The sequence below is a fragment of the Esox lucius genome, chromosome 1 (assembly GCF_011004845.1).
Source record: "Esox lucius isolate fEsoLuc1 chromosome 1, fEsoLuc1.pri, whole genome shotgun sequence".
NCBI classification, from domain to species: Eukaryota; Metazoa; Chordata; class Actinopteri; order Esociformes; family Esocidae; genus Esox; species Esox lucius.
In genome coordinates this window covers 29,434,515-29,456,318 of record NC_047569.1, presented here as the reverse complement: position 1 = coordinate 29,456,318, position 21,804 = coordinate 29,434,515, and the positions used below count along the sequence as shown (strand labels likewise).

Below are 21,804 nucleotides of genomic sequence, written 5' to 3'. Positions count from 1 at the left end.
CCGTCACAGGGTTCAGAGGACCTCCCAGTCTGGCCTCAGGGCCACGGCTGGCAGGCCGGAACACCACTTTCTGAGGCGCCTCCCACTCTCAATCTCGTTCTCTCCCTCCCACTCTCAGTCCCTCAATCGTCCACTGTGTAGTTGGGAAGCTGGGGAAGCGCCTTAATTACTCTGCATGAATAAGTAATGGGGGTTAACTGCCGTGTGGACCTAAAGGCCATTAATGAGGGTGTTGACCGTGGCTCAGTAGAAATGTGTCCGTCTTTCAGCAACTGCACTCCAGCGTGAGGACGGGGAGTCTGGAGACGTGTTTACGGCTGCTGTCCCTGGGAGCGCAGGCCAACTTCTTCCATCCGGTAAGACCCACCCCCCCCAGGGCCAAACTACCCATTAGCCCCCCCCCGTTTCAGACTACTCAAACACACAATCCTCTGTTATGTTTTAGCGTCACTTCAAAGCTCCCCACTATGAGCAAAACAAGGAATATGTGAGGACATTAGGCCACATTTTATCTGAATGGGTTAAGTTTAGGGTTAGGTTTTGAATTATGTTTAGAATTAGGGTTACATGTATGTGTTAAGGTGTAGGAGTTAGGGTTAGATAAAAGGTACACATTGTGTGTGTGCGTGTGCGTGTGTGTGCGCGCTTGTGCGTGGTTGGTTGTCCCATCAGGAGAAGGGAACCACGCCGCTCCACGTGGCTGCCAAGGCGGGCCAGGTACTGCAGGCGGAGCTGCTGGTTGTGTATGGAGCCGACCCGGGAGCCCCGGATATCAACGGACGTACCCCCATGGACTACGCCAGGTAGACAGACCCCTACCGTTAACAAGTTGAAGCAGAACGTTGTGCTGGGTCAGTACGCTGTGTTATTTTACAGTTGTAGGATCTGACTGTTGTTGGTGTGTGTGTGTGTGTGTGTGTGTGTGTGTGACAGACAAGCTGGCCATGTAGAGCTGGCGGAGAGGCTGGTGGAGTGTCAGTACGAGCTCACAGACAGACTGGCCTTCTATCTGTGTGGCCGACGCCCAGGTATGTGACCATTTCACCTCCGGCCTACGACCTTAGGGGTCTCACTTTACGACAGCCTTGGGTCTAACAGGTCACCTGCTGCGGCTGAAGGTGTTGTTTCTCTACTCGGCAGATCACAAGAACGGGCATTATATCATTCCTCAGATGGCTGACAGGTGAGGGCCTTCCATCAATTACTTTACACAGCAATGTAGATGTACCAGTACAGAGGCTAGAAACAACTCCCTAGGAAGACAGGCACTTTGGAAGAAACCTGAAGAGGAGCCATGCTCTAAGTCTTTGCATGCTTCTTGGTTTTTATTATATACACTGCTCAAAAAATGTAAGGGAACACTTAAATCACACATCGGGTCTCGATGAAGGGAATATATTAAAGATCAAAACCTTTATTGTACATTGTGTTATTCGTTGAAAACAACCTGATATAACAATGTTCAATGGAAGCCAAAATCACCAACCAACTGAGAGCTGGATTCAAACTCGCACTGAAAAGCTAAGTGAACAACAGGCTGTTCCAACTTGCTTGAATTTCATCACGGCAACTGATAATGTAACTCAGTAGTGTGTATGGCCCCCACGTGCCTGTATGTACTCCCGACAACGTCTGGGCATGCTCCTGATGAAACGGCGGATGGTGTCCTGGGGGATCTCCTGGACCTGGATCAGGGCATCAGTGAGCTCCCTGGAAAAGTCTGTGGTGCTATTTGGCGGCATCAGATGCACCCATACACAATGTCCCAGAGCTTCTCAGTTGGATTCAGGTCTGGGGAATGTGAGGGCCAGTCAATGGCATCAATGCCTTTGTCATCCAGGAACTGCCTATACACTCTGGCCACATGAGGCCAGGCAAATTGTCCTGGACCAGGAGGAACCCAGGGCCCACTGCACCAGCGTAAGGTCTGACAATGGGTCTGGGGATTTTATCCAGGTACCTAACAACAGTCAGAGAACGGGGCACCAGTAGCGGACCTGCCAATTCTGGTGTTCTCTGGCATATGCCAATCAAGCTGTACGGTGCTGGGCTGGTCCCACTAGAGGATGTCGGGCCCTCGTGCCCCCCTCATGGAGTCTGTTTCTGACAGTTTGGTCAGAAACCTACACACCAGTAGCCCACTGGGGGTGATTTTGTAGGGCTCTGGCAGTGCTCCTCCTGTTCCTCCTCACACAAAGGAGCAGATACCCTTCTACGGCCCTGTCCAGCTCTCCTTGAGAAACAGCCCATCTCTTGATATCTCCTCCATGCTCTTGAGACTGTACTGGGAAACAAAGCAAACTATACAAAGGCACGTATGGATGTGCCATCCTGGAGGGACTGGACTGCCTGTGCAACCTGAATGGGCTGCAGGTACCGCCTTATGCTGCCAGTAGTGACAAGGACATTAGCTAAATGCAAAACTAGAGAAGATTCAGTCAGAAAGGATAAGGAGGGAGCAATTGTCTGTGGCCACCACCTGCAAAACTATTCTATATTTGGGGTTGTCTTGCTGTTGCCTCTCCAGTGCACCTGTTGTCACTTTCATTTGCACTAAAACAGGTGACGTTGATTCACAATCGCTTATGCTTCCTAACTGGACAGATTGATATTCCTGAAGTTTAATTGACTTGGTGTTAGACTGTAAAAACTACGTGTTCCCTTCATTTTTTTGAGCAGTGTATTTTTCAAGGAACAATAAAACATTTCTATTTCAACATTTGATATGTTGTCTTTGTACTATTTTCTATTGAATATAGGGTTTAAATTATTTGCATATCTTTGCATTCTGTATAAATGTAAATTTTTCACAGTGTCCCAACATTTTTGGAAACAGGGTTGTATTTCAGTCTATTGACCAGCAGGCTGTGCCCTGTTGTTAGCTAGCCATTACTGCTACAGATACAGAGAGGAAAGCCCCTAACACTGCTGACTGGATTACTGTCTGCCAAACTACAGCACTGTTCTAACAATACTGAACAATACTCTATTTTACTATATTCTATATATAAACATGGTGGTTCTAACCTTGAATGCTGATTGGTCGATAGCCATGGTATATGAGCCCTTATACCACGGGTATGACATCACATCACTTTTTACTGCTCTCATTGTAACCGGTTTATATGAGAAATAAGTCAGCTCTGGGGTTTGTGGTGTGTTGCTAAAATATCACTCCACAAAGCATTGCGCATTAGACAGCTCTTAGCCGTGTTTTTTTGGCGATATACCACGCCCACTCGTGCCTTATTGCTTAGAACTGTCAGGTGAATGACAAAAAAAACGTTGGGCTCCTTGGGGGTACGTTTGTACATGACTGACATACCGAGGCTAAGGGCTGTATCCAGGATAGCCGTGGTATATTGGCCATATACTCCACTATACTATGACAGATGTCAGCTCATATGACGTGTGGGGAACAACTGGGCCTTTGTTCACAAGGTGTCTCAGAGTAACTGATCTAGGATGAATTGACTGGTAAGGGACCTGATCCTAGACTAGGGCTCTTACTCTGAGACACTCTGTGTATGGACCCAGGGGTTTATGGGGTCTTTCCCTCTCTCTATCACCTATCTGTCTATTGCTTTCTCTCTGTCTCTTTCTTGTCTCGCTCACACGTTTTCTGTTCTCTCCATCTTTGCTGCGCTTGTGGAGGCAGAGCTCGCCCTAAGTGCCCAACACAGAGGTACCTCCTTCTCTTCTTCTCTCCCACTCCCTCAACATCACTCCCATCTCTTTTTCATCCTTACTCCCACGTGCTTCCCATTATCTTGCTGGTGTTAAGGAAGGAAGGAATGTATTGTTTTCATAGTACTATTACCAGTTGTTTTGGTTCCATTAACTCCAAAGGGTAAAAAAAACACAAAAAAAACCCATTATGTTTTAATCTCCATTTTAGCCCGGGGTTTCACAGTCACGGAGCCCTTCTCCAGCAACCACCTTGGATAGCCCTTCCAGAGCTCTAGGTCTGGACACTAACACATTTCCCCCCTAAATCAATGAAGTCTGTGCAGCCCTGTCTGTGGCGGCGTCTTGCACCGAAGTCTCTGTCATTGTTGACTCCTCCCCAGGGTAATGCAGACCACATTACTGACATTATCCACCAAAATGGTTACGGTGCCAAGATGACATGATTGATATCATAGGCGATCTGTCTGTAATTACGACATGCTCTGTTCTCTGCCCTAGAGAATGGGAGGGCGTAGCCCTGGCAGGCGATGAGCCTTCGCTTGAAACAGTGAAGCACAATAAAATAACGTAATCCACCAATGACATGTATATGGAATGGAGACGGTCTGGGCATTTGGAATCAACACCTGGGTGTCCTAGTTGGTGTTGTATTGTGAGGTCCCTGGCATTTGATATCAACACCTGGACATCCTAGATGGTGTTGTATTTTGAGGTCCCTGGCTTTTGGTATCTACACCTGGGTGTCCTCGATGTTAATGTATTGTGAGGTCCCTGGCATTTATAATCAACACCGAGGCGTCCTAGATGGTGTTGTATTGAAAGGTCCTTGGCATTTGGGATCAACACCTGGGCATCACCTTTTCCCCTCACCTGTTTTTTTATTTTTATTTAAGTTGGGCTCATCATGTGAATAAGGTCAAACTAAAGTACCCTGGGCTACATTTCATCTGCTAAAATCTTTCCCCTGAGACCTGGCATCCCTCCCAACTCACCCTCTCGCCCATCCCCAGAGAAAACCCAACTGTTCCATCCCTCTCTCCTGTCTCCCCTCATCCCCCTCTTCGGCTCTCTTTCTCTGTCTCTCTCCTTGGTCTGGTTGTGTGGTTGTGTTCACAGTGTCATTCTGTCTGTCTCCGTCTGTGTAGCCTGGACCTATCAGAACTGGCCAAGGCTGCCAAGAAGAAGCTCCAAGCGGTGAGTGATGCTCTGGAGGGTAGAGGTTACAGTTAAAGGGACACTGTGATTCTGGCTATAATGTGGCTTTCCCACGTATCCAGAATGATACCGTGTCTGTAGTCTGCCAGTAATTGCACAAACACTTAGTATTGGCATGTTGAACTGCTTTTATCTGCCTTCATATTCGCATCTAAAATCATGCTACTGCTATGCTGGATTTTATCTGGGTAAATAGAAAATCCGCTTCGTTGCCAGAACCTATGAGTATACCTGCCTCATGTTCATTAGGACACAACATTATATATTTACCAATCAGCCATAACATTATGACCACTGACAGGTGAAGTGAATAACACTGATAATCTCGTTAACATGGCACCTGTCAGTGAGTGGAATATATTAAAGTTGATGTGTTAGAAGCAGGAAGAGTGTGCAGGCGTAATGATCTGAGTGACTTTGACAAGGGGCAAATTGTGATGGCTAGATGACTGGATCAGAGCGTCTCCAAAACTGCAGCCCTTGTAGGGTGTTCCCAGTCTGCAGTGGTCAGTACCTATCAAAAGTGGTCCATGGAAGGAAAAACTGTGAACCCGGCGACGGAGTTATGGGCGGCCAAGGCTCATTGATGCACATGGGGAGCGAAGGCTGGCCCATGTGGTCCGATCCCACAGATGTGTGGAGCAATGGAAGAAGGTGGCCTGGTCTGATTAATCACGTTTTCTTTTACATCACGTGGATGGCCAGGTGCGTGTGCATCACTTACCAGGAAAACACACGGCACCAGGATGCACTATGGGAAGAAGGCAAGCCGGCAGAGGCAGTGTGATGATTTGGGTAATGTTCTCCTGGGAAACCTTGGGCCCTGCCATTCATGTAAATGTTACTTTGACACGTACCACCTACCTAAGCGTTGTTGCAGACCATGTGCACCCTTTCATGGCAACGATATTCCCTGATGGCATTGGCTTCTTGTAGCAGGATAATGCACCCTGCCACAAAGCAAAAATGGTTCAGGAATGGTTTGAGGAACACAACGGGTTCATAGTGTTGACCTGGCCTTCAAATTTCTCAGATCTTAATGCAATCGAGCATCTGTGGGATGTGCTGGACACACAAGTCTGATCTATGGAGGCCCCACCTCGCAACTTACAGGACCTAAAGGATCTGCTGCTAACATCTTGGTGCCAGATACCACAGCACACCTTCAGAGGTCTAGTGGAGTCCATGCCTCAATGTTCACTTTGCCTGTCAGTGCTCATAACGTTATGGCTGGTTGGTATATATACACTCACCTAAAGGATTATTAGGAACACCAGTTCAATTTCTCATTAATGCAATTATGTAATCAACCAATCACATGGCAGTTGCTTCAATGCATTTAGGGGTGTGGTCCTGGTCAAGACAATCTCCTGAACTCCAAACTGAATGTCAAAATGGGAAAGAAAGGTGATTTAAGCAATTTTGAGCGTGGCATGGTTGTTGGTCACAATCTGCTCAGTTACTGGGATTTTCACGCACAACCATTTCTAGGGTTTACAAAGAATGGTGTGAAAAGGGAAAAACATCCAGTATGCGGCAGTCCTGTGGGCGAAAATGCCTTGTTGATGCTAGAGGTCAGAGGAGAATGGGCCGACTGATTCAAGCTGATAGAAGAGCAACTTTGACTGAAATAACCACTCGTTACAACCGAGGTATGCAACAAAGCATTTGTGAAGCCACAACACGCACAACCTTGAGGCGGATGGGCTACAACAGCAGAAGACCCCACCGGGTACCACTCATCTCCACTACAAATAGGAAAAAGAGGCTACAATTTGCACTAGCTCACCAAAATTGGACAGTTGAAGACTGGAAGAATGTTGCCTTGTCTGATGAGTCTTGATTTCTGTTGAGACATTCAGATGGTAGAGTCAGAATTTGGCTTAAACAGAATGAGAACATGGATCCATCATGCCTTGTTACCACTGTGCAGGCTGGTGGTGGTGGTGTAATGGTGTGGGGGATGTTTTCTTAGCACACTTTAGGCCCCTTAGTGCCAATTGGGCATCGTTTAAATGCCACGGCCTACCTGAGCATTGTTTCTGACCATGGCCATCCCTTTATGACCACCATGTACCCATTTTCTGATGGCTGCTTCCAGCAGGATAATGCACCATGTCACAAAGCTCGAATCATTTCAAATTGGTTTCTGAAAACATGACAATGACTTCACTGTACTGAAATGGCCCCCATAGTCACCAGATCTCAACCCAATAGAGCATCTTTGAGATGTGGTGGAACGGGAGCTTCGTGCCCTGGATGTGCATCCATCAACTGCAAGATGCTATCAATATGGGCCAACATTTCTAAAGAATGCTTTCAGTACCTTGTTGAATCAATGCCACGTAGAATTAAGGCAGTTCTGAAGGCGAAAGGGGGTCAAACACAGTATTAGTATGGTGTTCCTAATAATCCTTTAGGTGAGTGTATATATTTTATTTTTTTCATGTTTATATATATATATATATATATATATATATATATATATATATATATATATATATATATATATATATATATATATAATTTTTTAATTTATTTATTTATTTATTTATTTATTTTTTTGCTTTATGGAGACCAAAGAACCCAACCTATTAAAGTGGACTAGTGACTAAGGTCCTATGACTTTCTCTATTTCCTGTTTGGTATAATCAATTATTTTTTGGCCCAGATTGCTACTTGACCCAACTCTTCACTGTCACTCTACTGGATGTGTTGTGTGTTGCTGTATATGATTGTCTGGCTGGTTGAACTATTGATCTCATTATCTGTATGTGTCTGTTTTTCCCTTTTTTTTTTCTTTGCACTTTTGCCGTCTTTTGGTAATGTTTGTCTGGCTGGGTGTGTGTGTACACTTCTGGTTCAATATGCTTCCTGTGTGTGTGTGTGTGTGTGTGTGTGTGACAGTTGAACAATCGATTGTTTGAGGAGCTGGCCATGGATGTGTATGATGAAGTGGACCGCAGGGAGAATGATGCAGGTGAGAACTCCTCCTTTACGGTATAATCCCTCCTCCTCCCCTACGGTATAACCCCTCCTCCTCCTTTACGGTATAATCCCACCTCCTCCCCTACGGTATAACCCCTCCTCTTCATCTAAGATATAACCCCTCCTCCTCCCCTACGGTATAACCCCTCCTCCTCCTTTACGATATAATCCCACCTCCTCCCCTACGGTATAACCCCTCCTCTTCATCTAAGGTATAACCCCTCCTCCTCCCCTATGGTATAACCCCTCCTCTTCATCTATGGTATAACCCCTCCTCTTCATCTAAGGTATTACCCCTCTTCCTCCCCTACGGTATAACCCCTCCTCCTCCTTTACGATATAATCCCATCTCCTCCCCTACGGTATAACCCCTCCTCTTCATCTAAGGTATAACCCCTCCTCTTCATCTAAGGTATAAGTCCTCCTCTACTGTACAAACCCTGCCCTATGGTATAACCCCTCCTCCTCTACGGTATAACCCCTCCCTTACTCCTCCCTGTCTTGTAATACTCCTTCCTATCTTCCTCTCCATCTCCATGTCCTGGTCTTTTCCTCCCCTCCTGTGTAACCCTTCTCTTCCCTCCTCTCTGTTCATCTCTCCATCCTGGTAACTTTTCCTTTTTAAGTCATGGAATCTGTTTTGATCCTAATGGCAGCCTATTTGAAATAGGGCACTGCATTTCACCAAAGCAGAAGTAGTGCAATATGAAGGAAATAGGGTGTCATTTTTGGCCTCGCTCCAGTAGCCAGTTCCCTGGGAGACAGACCACTGTTTAGAAGGGAAACAGAGAGAACACATAAACACTGTCTGGAATCACATGGCTCAAACTAGAGAGGGGAAGAAATATGAGGGAGGGAGAGAGAGAGAGAGAGAGAGAGAGAGAGAGAGAAGAATGCCGTTCAGAGGGACAGGGAGTCAGTAAGCTGGTGAGAAAGTACCTAAGTAATCCTGGCTGTTCTCCCTCACTCCCTCTCCCCGAAGTTGCCGACTACGTAGTCTGACAGAGATTCAGCAGGTAAGCAGGATGGGGTAGCGGGAGTAGGGTGCAGTAGAAGACAAGGTTGAAGTCCGTAACGGTTCTGTACTGGTTCTGGGTGTGTCTGTGTATGGGCGGTAAGCAGGGTGTGTTACTGTGTGCGTTCCAATTTTCATCTGAAATGGCCTTGTTTCTTCCACACACACACACACACAGCAGTGTATGATCTGTGTCTCTGTCTCTGTCAGTGTGGCTGACCACTCAGAACCACAGCACCCTGGTCACAGAACGCAGCGCAGTGCCTTTTCTGCCAGTCAACCCTGAATACTCAGCCACACGCAACCAGGTAACTATACTACTGTTGCTTTCTCTCACACACACACACACACATTCTCACCACCTGAAACAAAGGTCACGTTTGTTGACTGGCAGCTGTAATACATTGTATCAAGGAGGTGTATGTTTTCTTGTCAGTCTTTGTAGGATTAGTGATGAACATGTTAAAGCATTGATGTTAAAAACACTTTATCAGCCAGCCAGCCAGTGTATCAGCCAGCCAGCCGGTGTATCAGCCGGCCAGCCGGTGTATCAGCCAGCCAGCCACTTTATCAGCTAGCCAGCCACTTTATCAGCCCGCCAGCTACTGTATCAGCCAGCCAGCGTATCAGACAGCTTATCTGACAGCCAACATATCAGCCAGTCTGTCAGCCAGCCTTTCAGGCCATTCCATTAATTATGTTCCGGACATTAATATGACTCGTCATACCCATTAAGATTCCAGCAGGCATGGGTGGTCAGCAGGAGGGATGAATCAAGGCACAGACTCTGTGTCTCTGCCTGGACAAGACCGTCTGCTAAATGACTCTAATGTTAATGTCATTTAAATGAGACCCTACCAGAGCAGGACAGATTTAAAACGGGAACAAAAAGAGGAAAATGAAGGACTGAAGTCGCAACCAACAGAGAGTGAATGAGTGAGAAAAGGAGATTGAGGGATAAAAGCTCAGGTTCTATATATAGTTTGTGGCTGCAGTGGGACGTTGGAGCTTCTGCGCTGGCAGTACGGTGAAGAGAAACGACACACAGAGATGGATAGATGGAGGAAAGTGAGAGAATGTTTTCCTGCTGTGGGGGAGAGTGAACAGGGTCAGGGAGAAAAGGGGAGCGTGCGTGGGCGTGTCCTCATTTGGCCCTCTCATGAGTGTTAACAGTGACCTTCATACAGCTTTGGTGACATGTACATATAGGGTTGGATTGAATGTTGCTTGAGGACCGATCAGTGATGGTCTGAAAACAGACACGTACATGATTCCAATACAGTCACAGAGGCTGTGTTGAGAATTTAAGGATTCAGAGCTTGCATTTTTGTCCCTTTGTGCAAGCAAAAGCATGCTAATTGCTAGCTCGTGTGTGTGTGTGTGTTAAAATGACCAACTGTAGTCCTATAACAGTGTGTTTCTAAATCCTGTGCCAAGTGACCACAGGACCGTACTACCGAAGTCTGTCTCTGTCTGTTTATTATTTTTCAAGTACTCCCATCATGAATTTCCCTGCCTCTCTTTCTCTTTCAGGGACGACAGAAGTTGGCCCGTTTTAACGCTCGCGAGTTTGCAACACTAATCATCGACATCCTGAGTGACGCCAAGAGAAGGCAACAGGGAAAAGGCCTGAGCAGCCCTACGGGTGAGAGGAGCGGAGCGATAGGAGAGGAGCGGAGCGATAGGAGAGGAGAGGAGCGATAGGAGAGGAGGGGTGGGGAGAAAGAGGAGGGGTGGGGAGAGAGAGGAGGGGTGGGGAGAGAGAGGAGGGGTGGGGAGAGAGAGGAGGGGTGGGGAGAGAGAGGAGGGGTGGGGAGAGAGAGGAGGGGTGGGGAGAGAGGGGAGGGGTGGGGAGAGAGAGGAGGGGTGGGGAGAGAGAGGAGGGGAGGGGCAGATAGGTCCCTATAATTTCCATGTTGCAGAGTATTCAGACAGAATCACAAAATGTGGAATAAAACACAGAATTCAACAAAATAAAATACAAAATTATGTAACAATTTAATAATATATTTACATAATATTAATGATAATTACCACCCCATTTTGCATACATACAAGTGACACAAGTGACTGGAAAAAGCCCTATGTAATAACTGTTCTCTGCTCCATGGTTGTAGACTCCAGTCTAGGCCCTATGTAATAACTGTTCTCTGGTACATGGTTGTAGACTCCAGTCTAGCCCTAAGTAATAACTCTTCTCTGGTACATGGCTGTAGACTCCAGTCTAGCCCTATGTAATAACTCTTCTCTGGTACATGGCTGTAGACTCCAGTCTAGCCCTATGTAATAACTCTTCTCTGGTACATGGCTGTAGACTCCAGTCTAGCCCTATGTAATAACTCTTCTCTGGTACATGGCTGTAGACTCCAGTCTAGCCCTATGTAATAACTCTTCTCTGGTACATGGCTGTAGACTCCAGTCTAGCCCTATGTAATAACTCTTCTCTGGTACATGGCTGTAGACTCCAGTCTAGCCCTATGTAATAACTCTTCTCTGGTACATGGCTGTAGACTCCAGTCTAGCCCTATGTAATAACTCTTCTCTGGTACATGGCTGTAGACTCCAGTCTAGGCCTGGGGGCTGACGACGACCAGCATGACTACGACAGCGTGGCGTCAGATGAGGACACAGACAGCGAGCTGACCACGCAGAACAACAACAATACACAGAGGAACAACCGGGCCAAGGTGAGGGGGGATACTGCTGGACAGCCCCGTTCTGTCCACTAGTCCATTAGTCATCCCGTGGATGCAAACAACCTTCCTGACTTTGTCCAATTAGAGACTCAGGCTTTTGTTATGAAGAGTTTTCTTTTCAAGGTGTTTTGTATGATTAGCAGTAGGGCTGCAAATATTGCTTTTTTCTATAATTATAATCGAAACTTTTTTTTATTTATTGCGATGTTGCTTTTTACACTGCCACATGAAATCCAGAGATTAGGGCCAGGTGAATTTTATGGTAAATTTACTGATTTCCTTTTATGAAATGTAACACAGTGAAAATCTTTGAAATTGTTGCATGTTGCTTTTATATTTTTGTACAAGAGGAAAGGTAAGCAAGTTTGTTTATATAGCACAATTCATACATCGAAGCAATTCAATGTGCTTCACAAAGAAAAATATATGAAAGCAATAACATAAAAACAAATACTCAAATGAAAACATCAAAGCAAATTAATACATCATAATAATAAAAAAATACAACAAGAAAACATATAAAGATTAAAAGTGGGAATCTATAAGGCTAACGATTAAAAGTGGGAATCTATAAGGCTAACGATTAAAAGTGGGAAGCTATAAGGCTAACGATTAAAAGTGGGAAGCTATAAGGCTAGACAGTGTGGTTAAGTTTAAGTGCTCAGTCATAGGCACGTGAGAAGAGAAGTGTTTTTAACCTGGATTTAAAAATGTATACGTTTGGGGCACGATCTAAGATCTTCTGGTAGTTTATTCCAGTTTTGTACAGCATAAATGCTAAACGCAGCTTCTCCATGTTTAGTTTGGACTCTGGGTTTTACTAGCTGACCTGTGTTCATGGATCTAAGAGCCCTGCTCAGTTTATATTCTTCAAACATATCAGAAATGTATTCTTAAACCATTCAGAGATTTATAAACTAAAAGCACCACTTTGAAATCTATTCTGTAACTGACTGGAAGCCAGTGCAAAGATTTAAGAACCGGAGTGATGTGCTCTGTTCTCTTGGTCATGGTTAACACTCTAGCAGCAGCATTCTGAATGAGCTGCAGTTGTTTTACAGTCTTTTTGGGGAGTCCAGTTAAGAGGCCATTACAGTAGTCAACCCTACAAGAAATAAAAGCAGGGATGAGCTTCTCTTTGTCTTTTTGGGACACTATACCTTTGATTCTGGCTATATTTTTTTGATGATAGAATGCTGTTTTGGTGACCACTTTGATATGACTGTGAAATGTGAGGTCTGAGTCTATCAAAACACCAAGATTACGCACTTGATCCCTGGTTTTAAGGGCCCGAGAATCCAGCTCTTTACTAATTCTTGTTCTTTTATTTTTGTTGCCAAACACAGTAATCTCAGTTTTATCTTGGTTTAATTATAGAAAATGTTGGTTCATCCAGGTATTTATGTGTTCTATACAGTGACACAGAGAGTCTATTGAGCTGTTGTCATATGGTTTGAGAGCCATATATATTTGAGTATCATCGGCATAGCTGTGGTAGTTAATGTTGTTGTTCTGTAGAATTTGGCACAGGGGTAGCATATAGAGATTGAACAGTAGCGTTCTGAGAACTGATCCCTGTGGAACTCCGCATGTCATAGCCACCCTATCGGATTCATGATTACCTATGGTGACAAAGTAACTCCGGCCATCTAGATATGATCTGAACCAATCAAGGACTTTCCCGGAGAGTCCTACCCAATTTTCCAGCCTATCTAGAAGTGTTCTATGATTGACAGTGTCAAATGCTGCACTGAGATCTAATAGAACCAGAACTGCTATTTTATCAGAATCAGTTTTCAGGCATATATCATTTAAAACTTTAATCAGGGCTGTTTCAGTACTGTGGTGAGGTCGGAAACCTGACAGAAATTTGTCTAAGAGACCACTTGAGGTCACAGAATTGCTGAGTTGATTGAAGACAACCGTCTCAATGATCTTGGCTATAAAAGGAAGATTTGATACCGGTCTATAGTTGTTCATTATAGATGCATCCAGTGTTCTCTTTTTTAATTTGAGGCATAATGGCAGCTGTTTTTAGAGACGTTGGGAAAATGCCTGATTGTAGAGAGCTATTAACTATTTGCTGTAGGTCCATTGTTATAGAGTACATATATTTTTTTGTCTGATGGCAGAGTGTCAAGACAGCAAGTGGAAACTTTAAGATGTCGAACTATTTCTTCTAGGGATTTTTTTATCAATTGTATGTAAATGCGACATAATAACCAAGTTATGTCTTTGTGGTCGTGGTGACGGTACAGCGTCCTTGTTAGACTGTGTAGTTCTGATGTTCCATCTAATACTTTTTTTTTTACTAAAGAAACACGCAAATTCATTACATTTCACAGTGGACAGGAGTTCTGATGCTATCTGCTTTATTGAGTTTGTAAGCTTGTCGACCATGACAAATAGAGTGCGGGTATTGTTGATATTTTTGTTGATCATTCCCAATAAATGGTGCTGTCTGGCCCTACGTAACTCATGGTTGAAGCTACCAAGGCTTTGTTTATAAATGTCAAACTGGATTTGAAGTTTAGTTTTCCTCCACTTACGTTCTGCTTTCCCACATTCTCTTTTCAGGGCGTTTACTGTCATGGTGGTTCTCCATGGTGTTTTCTTTTTGGTCATAGTTTTCTTTATGTGGAGTTAGCAACGTTTCTTCTTTCCCTCGTCCTATCAGTGGTTTTAGGGCTATTTCTTGGATTTTGGTTAGCCCTAATGCTAGAGTTAGGTTCATTTACACACATTTTGTTCCGAGTCTGTGGATCGTACCTGTTTTGCAGTGTGAGTTCAGGTGGTGGATTGAGGGTTAGTGCTCTCCTATTTGATTCTTGCTGGATTTGCCTCTGTGGCGTACAACATCAGACCAAGTCCCTGCTGAAGTTGATTCTTTTGGTCTAGCCCCGGTGCTGTGCCAGTAAGATGTGTCGTTGAGGAAGGCTGGTCTGAAAGCCTCTGAGGTTAATCCAGTGGCATTAGCACATGTCCAAGGGAGAGTGTCAGCCAGGTCCGTGACAGAGTGGTCTAGATTTGAAGTAATCCCTTGTATACCAATCTGTGTCTGTCTGTTAGCATTCGGTAGCTCAACCCCTAGAGTAGCTGCTTCAGAGTCAATGAATTGTTCACTCTCACGTATTTCAAGCCGTGGTATCGTCTCATTCAGCCGTTCGCTCTGAAATTGCTCTGATCTGTTCACCAGTTTTGACTGCGTTCTATCAAGTATAGGGAAATCTTTAGAGCTCTCTAGCCTTAGGTTAGCCTGTTGTGCTATGTTAGCATTTGTTGAAAAAATGGGTAGTGGAAAAAATGAAGAAAACTGTTTCAGATATTGCATTCTATATTGGTCATATATGTGCTTTGCAAGGCTAATTCAGCAGGTTGCAAAATTGAGAAGAGCATTGGTTTTCTGTTGATTCCCAGCCCTCATTGTTCAGAGCTGATTGTCATCGGGCCATCTGTGTTAGTGTAGGGTTCACTGCCAGTTCTGTTTTTACATTGAGATGAGGTTTAGCAAGGTGACCTGAGAGAGAGTTCAAAGACTTATTTGTCCTGTTCTATCAATCAAATCAATTCAATTTGTTTTATGAAGCCCTATTACATCAGCAGTTATCACAGTTATTTTACGAACACCCATCCTGAAACCCAGAAGAGCAAGAAACAACAGGGTGGATGTACAGTGGCTAGGAAAAATCCATAATAAGTGAGAACATAGGAAGAAACCCGGAGAGGAACCCGGCTCTCAGGGGAGGCCAGTCCTTTACTAGCTGAGCCGGCTGAACATTTTAAGAATTAACATTTTATTAATTAATAAATGCATGTGGGCTGTGTCCAGAGTCAAAACATAATCCAAATCAGTTGCATGAGAAGTTGGAAAACGGGGAATGTTAAGTATGAGTACAAGCGTGTCGGATTAAAATGAGACATCCTCGAAAAGTGTTGTTCCAGCTAGGGCTCCGTCATTATTGGCGGCCACCCTGGCGCTGTTAGGATTTCCGTTTCTTGGCTAATGCTCGAACCGTTCTCAAACTGCTTTGGCTTATTATTGAACCATAACATCTGGGGGCAGCTATCCAGTATGCAATCAGAAATCTTTTTAGGGGGCCAGGCAACAAAGCTGCTGGAACCCTATTGTTTCTGTTAGTTGTTATTATTACTCATGATATTTTCCCATGGGGATCCAGTATCAGAAACCAGTTTTCCTCCTCAGACCTTTCTGCTGATTGCAGTGTAATCCTCGGCCGCTGTTTCTCCTCCCAGCCGCCCGCCTGTCCCAGCATGACTTGCTGGAGTGGCCGGGCTGCTGCTGCCGCCGCCACATACTTCTAGAGTGACATCACGGCTATTCTGGATGTCCAATCAGTGGGGCATTGTTCTGCAAGCAGGGTAGAGAGCGAGGGAAGGCGAGGGAGAGGGTGGAACCCCTGTTTAAAGTACACCCCCGCAGCAACCGGAAGTGGTGAAACAGCTGCTGGAAGATGGGGATTAGAGTTCGACTGGGGGAGACAGCTCTGCTCTGGTGGGAGACTTCTCACAGTTCTCACACGGCCCGGTGTGGAAGTCTGAAAATGGGGCTCCGTGTTGGGAGTTTTAATTCCCTGTATTCAGCCATGACGGTGTGTGTTCATGGGGGTGTGTGTGTATGTGTGTGTGCATATGCGGGCGTGATACCACAGACGGTTCTGTTTCTATGGTTTGTGTCTTCAGAGCATGGACTCGTCAGACCTATCGGACGGGCCGATTACGCTGCAGGAGTACCTGGAGGTCAAGAAGGCCCTGGCCTCCTCAGAGGCTAAAGTTCAGCAGCTGATGAAGGTCAACAACAACTTGAGCGAGGAGCTGCGCCGGCTGCAGAAGGAGGTGCGGAGAGGGGGGGGACACGGGGGGAGGGAGGGACAGAGGCGAGCAGGTGGGGAGGTGAGGTGGGGGGTGTTATGGGAGAAAAGAAAGGCTGAAGGAATGTAAAAATGCTGTCCACACTGTACCTCAACTGTTATGAGCTCCAGCGTGTGCTTTGTCTTCCGTGCCAGTGGGCGAGGTTCACACAGGCTGTCCTGTAATCACCCCTCGCAGAGCTGCCCAGCTTAGTGACGACGTCAGCACCACGCTGGTGTTTAGTTCTCCAGTGTGTTGTCCCGTATCACCTTTTTCTGTTGTCATGACATTTGGTTTCTCCATGGCGGTGTTGTTTTGTTCCCATGATTTGTGACCCTATGTCCATAATGTGCGCCATCAGTCATGCCTAATACACACACACACTATATACTATCCCACCAGCGGCTGCAACACTCAATATTCACGGCAGTTGTTGGCCAGTGCTTCTAGTTCAACAGGAACATCCAGGTGAGGCGCCAGCAGTGTCAGCCAGGGCCGCCCTTCCCGTCTTAACCCATGAGTGTAGTTAGACCCGGATCCTCCGGGACGGTGAAGAAGGCCCACCTCTAGTCAGGTTCCCCGGTGTCAGGTTCACCAGGTTAACCCTGTATTTCCACCTAGCAGTCTAGCCTGCACTGGGCCTATTCGTGGGTTGCACGTTTTGTGTATGTATCGTTGTGGATATATATTTTTTTAGGACTGATGCCAAACTGAGCATTGTGGTCCCCAGGGGGCGCTGCAGAAGACACAATGTTAGTAGGAAGGCATTGAGTCACTATCTGTTGTAGGGAAATTTTCTTGAGCAAAATTTTCGCTAGCTAAGTCAATGTATTTTCAAGCTGCAATAGTGTAGTTTAGACTAAACACTAATCAGTTCCATCATAAAAACTAGTCATTCATCGTCAATTGGGCATTAGTTAGCCAATAACAATGGCAACGACGGGATTGATCAGTCAGCTCGGTTCATATTTAGTGTATGGCTAGCTGAGTCAACTACTGTATGGTCATATTTAGTGTATGGTTAGTTGAGTCAACTTCGCTTATATTTAGTGTACGGCTGGCTGAGTAAACTCCGGTCATATGTACAGTATGGTTAGCTGAGTCAACTCCGGTCATATTTAGTGTATGGTTAGCTGAGTCAACTCCGGTCATCATATTTAGTGTATGGCTAGCTGAGTCAACTCCGGTCATATTTAGTGTATGGTTTGCTGAGTCAACTCCGGTCATATTTAGTGTATGGTTAGCTGAGTCAACTCCGGTCATATTTAGTGTATGGTTAGCTGAGTCAACTCCGGTCATATTTAGTGTATGGTTAGCTGAGTCAACTCCGGTCATATTTAGTGTATGGTTAGCTGAGTCAACTCCGGTCATATTTAGTGTATGGCTAGCTGAGTCAACTCCGGTCATATTTAGTGTATGGCTAGCTGAGTCAACTCCGGTCATATTTAGTGTATGGCTAGCTGAGTCAACTCCGGTCATATTTAGTGTATGGCTAGCTGAGTCAACTCTGGTCATATTTAGTGTATGGCTAACTGAGTCAACTCTGGTCATATTTAGTGTATGGCTAGCTGAGTCAACTCTGGTCATATTTAGTGTATGGCTAGCTGAGTCAACTCCGGTCATATTTAGTGTATGGCTAGCTGAGTCAACTCCGGTCATATTTAGTGTATGGCTAGCTGAGTCAACTCCGGTCATATTTAGTGTATGGCTAGCTGAGTCAACTCCGGTCATATTTAGTGTATGGCTAGCTGAGTCAACTCCGTGTGCCGCTCCTGTGTATGTGGATACCTGTCTATGTGACCTTTGACACATTTAGGTGACCCTCCTCCCCTCCCTCCAACCCCCCCCCCCCACCTCTCCCCGTAGATCTCGCGGATGCAGACGGAGAACAGTGCGTTGCGGGGGGGCCAGGTCGGAGGAGGCGGGGGAACTGGCAGTTTGGGAGGTGGGGGAGGAGGCAGCCCAGCGCACTGGCCGGGGGGGGTGAGAGGGGGAGGTGGGGGAGGGGACCACTCCAACCTGGGAGTGTCCTCGGTGGCACCGGCCCAGCGGAGAGACAGACAGGCCTTCTCTATGTACGAGCCTGGGGCCGCCACCCCCAAGCCCCACTCCCACTCCCCGGGCCTGGACTCCCTGGCGGGCCGCCTGCAGCCTCTGCACCCCAGTGTAAGTGTGAGGGATTCCCCCGGACGCCCGTGGTGACGGTGGTATGAACTGCTCGACCTCTACTGCTGTCCTGTCTGCCGTGCACACACTTCCACTTTAACCCCTAATCTTTGACCCCCTGGGCCTTTTTTTCCGCTGACGCTGTGCTTTCTGGGCCAGATGCTCCACACACACACACACACACACACACACTCTAAATCGCTTTTCTGTAGCCACAACATTCTCTTGGATTACCCATGTTAGGGGAAGTTTTTAATTTAGTAGTTATCTTTCACTCGACCTGAAGAGCGAAGGAGTCCTAACCTTCTAATGGTGTAAGTGGTCTAAATTTGTCCCAAAAGGATAGTGTTGGAGGGCCACTAGGGGACACTTCCCTCTGGTTCAATGCTCCAGGGCAGTCAAGAGGACATTGCTTTGTATAGTTACCGTCTTTCTGATTGGTGTCCTGGCTATCTGTGGTCACTAAAGATCCCATGGCACTGATCGTTCAAGTAGGGGCTACATTTCCAATCTGGGCCTCATGTAATCATGGTCACCGGATCAATCCCAACTTCCATTTGGCTCATTATTCCCTCACCTCCACCCTGTAAATAAGTATACTAGAATGTATTAAACGTATGCCCTCATTAATGTTTGTCAGTCAGCTATATGACTAAAATCTTGGCGCTGTGTCATTCACTCACTCACTCACTCATTCTCTCACCTGGAATAGATGGAGTCATGTTCAAGTTTTGATGATAAGCGGCAATTCAACAGGAAGTGTGGCGATTGGAACAGCACCTGGTGTGCACGTTGGTCTGCCTGCACTCAAAACTCACGCATGCGAGCACACTGTCACACACACAATAACTTTATCCAAAATAACATATTTGTGTGGTCCTGAATGCTGGGTAAAGATGACACTTCCTGCTCCACATCGTCTGGAGGGCTGCTTGGACCCCTTGATGTTTGTTGGTCTGTCCACTGAAGGTCACGTCAGCCATTGAATGTGGCCTAAATTACCCAGTATCAGTGTTGCCAGTTTGTCCTGATATCCGAGGCTGGTCCGGCCATACATGAGGGCCTGGTACTGAAGTTGCTTGTCAGCAAAGGCCTTAAACACACACACACACACACACACATTTACTCACTTCTGCTTCTAGCCACACTGTGTCTGAAATGGAACTTGCATAAACAGCTTCTGTCTCTCTGTCTGTCAGCATTCTGTACACATATATGCCGTCTTGTGTGGTGCTGATTGGTTCATTCACCTTCGTTACATGTCCTTCCTTGCCTTGCAAAATCCTAATGTGTCCCTGTTCGATTCCTCCATTTGTTTTCATCTCTGATTGTATAGGGTATTACATCATAAACAATGCCCACTGTCCAACTAGTTAGCTTTCCATTAGAGAGCACTGAGTCTAAGAACAACCTATTGACCCAACTGTCTGGTCCAATTTGGAGCATAGCCTCCTACTCCAAATTGCCAGTGAGATGTATCGAATGAGAAGTGTCCATAACCCTGCTAACAATCTGGGCCTGTATTCATTAAGTGCTGATGGATTTTCAGAGTCGTCTAGAGATTAGACTTGTAAAGTCTAATATAGCCTTTGACTCGAATTGTACACTTTCAGACCATGAGATTAGACGTGATGAGGTGAAGGCTAACAGTCTTTTTTATTTTCTGTGTCAGAAAAGAAGTGTGGTTTTCTACGATCTGGTCTATTGACATGAACATTTCAGTGAGACATTCAGTCAGCAGGTCGAATGTTAGAGTCTTTGGTGAGAAGTCAGTTTCAACAGGACAAAACGTCTGGGATGGCCCTAGACAAGGCTGAGCTGATTCCTGAAGCGCCTGTGTCCAACCTACGGGTTGACTGAGTCTCGGGCAGCGTTCCTCTTGTTTTTATTTTGTGTTTTTCTAGTGGTCCTCTGAGTTTCTCTCCTATCTGTTGTCTAGATGAGGAAGGGGGGTCCTGGAGGCCCCACTCCCTACGGAGGACAGCACCTTTCTGGATCCACGGAGGTGGGGAGATACATGGTGAGACTGGATGACTGACTGGCTGGCTGGCTTAATGACTGACTGACTGACTGGCTGACTTAATGACTGACTGGCTGGCTGGCTTAATGACTGACTGACTGGCTGGCTTAATGGCTGGCTGGCTTAATGACTGACTGACTGGCTTAATGGCTGACTGACTGGCTTAATGGCTGACTGACTGGCTTAATGATTAGCGTCATGACTGACTGGCTGGCATTTTTCTTTGGCACCACCACATGTTGACATCACAAGCACATGCTATACTTTCTCACACATCAAGTTCTTTATGAAACACAACCATATCATTCAGGTAAAACCTACGACTATAAATACATTAGATTAAAACAATCCTTATATTCATTTAAGACCTAAAGGACATGAATATATTTATTAACAGAGGTCCACTGCCCTAGCTTGGATTGATAAAAACTAAATAAATAAATAGAAGCTAAGAATGTTCTTCTTGGCCATGGACATTCTGTAGCACTGCCCAGAGGGGTGCTTTTCGAACTGGGAGTATAGTGGGTGGGAGGGGTCCTCTGTGTTTTCTTTTGATCTTGTTAAATTCTCTCTCACAGATTAATTGGGAGAATGGCCCATATTAAATGTAATTATTAATTCACCGAACCATTTTTACCTGCTCATGAATCTGAGGATTCCATTGATTATTTTGTGTCAAAATCTAATTTGCTTTTAGTCTGTTCACATGAAGTGAAATCACACAGCGATTAATTATATCACTTCAGTAAATTATTTTCAAAGGTTTAAGATTCGATTAAAGCTTTGAGAACTCAGTTTGAGAACGCCATCATGCCCAATCTTCTATTGGTTGTTGGTATCAACATGGTGGTGAATAGTGGCAATAAGACTATTGTTTTAGAATGGGTTCATGTACACACACACATATTTCAATGAATACATATCCAGAAATGTGAAGATACATTCTTTTTTTTCCCCATCCAAACAGCAATGCGCAAATTCCAAGTCAAGTACGACCTAATGAACAAACATGAAAGTTGACCTTTGATGCTGATGAGGTGTTTTGTTTGTCCACAGGCCCCTAAGGGAGAGTGGCACGGCAGTGGCACCGATAGTGACTATGACAACACTCAGACGTATGAGCTGTCGCTAAGGTAACGCTGGTG

General features: G+C 45.5%; 1 protein-coding gene across 4 annotated transcripts in view; it reads left to right on the top strand.

Moving 5' to 3' along the window:
• git1 (G protein-coupled receptor kinase interacting ArfGAP 1) overlaps positions 1-21,804 on the top strand; it is a 32,715-nt gene that overhangs the window by 7,908 nt on the left and 3,003 nt on the right. Inside the window, exons 5-17 of one of the 4 annotated variants that reach the window (XM_029119827.2) lie at positions 270-356; positions 673-803; positions 934-1,028; positions 1,099-1,183; positions 3,659-3,685; positions 4,836-4,884; positions 7,813-7,885; positions 9,119-9,216; positions 10,442-10,553; positions 11,468-11,595; positions 16,306-16,458; positions 20,579-20,659; positions 21,716-21,792. In XM_029119827.2, coding sequence (XP_028975660.1) covers positions 270-356; positions 673-803; positions 934-1,028; positions 1,099-1,183; positions 3,659-3,685; positions 4,836-4,884; positions 7,813-7,885; positions 9,119-9,216; positions 10,442-10,553; positions 11,468-11,595; positions 16,306-16,458; positions 20,579-20,659; positions 21,716-21,792 — 1,196 coding nt within the window. The remainder of the gene's footprint in view (positions 1-269; positions 357-672; positions 804-933; positions 1,029-1,098; positions 1,184-3,658; positions 3,686-4,835; positions 4,885-7,812; positions 7,886-9,118; positions 9,217-10,441; positions 10,554-11,467; positions 11,596-16,305; positions 16,459-20,578; positions 20,660-21,715; positions 21,793-21,804) is intronic. The other 3 variants (XM_029119840.2, XM_029119835.2, XM_029119851.2) reach the window with 3 other exon arrangements.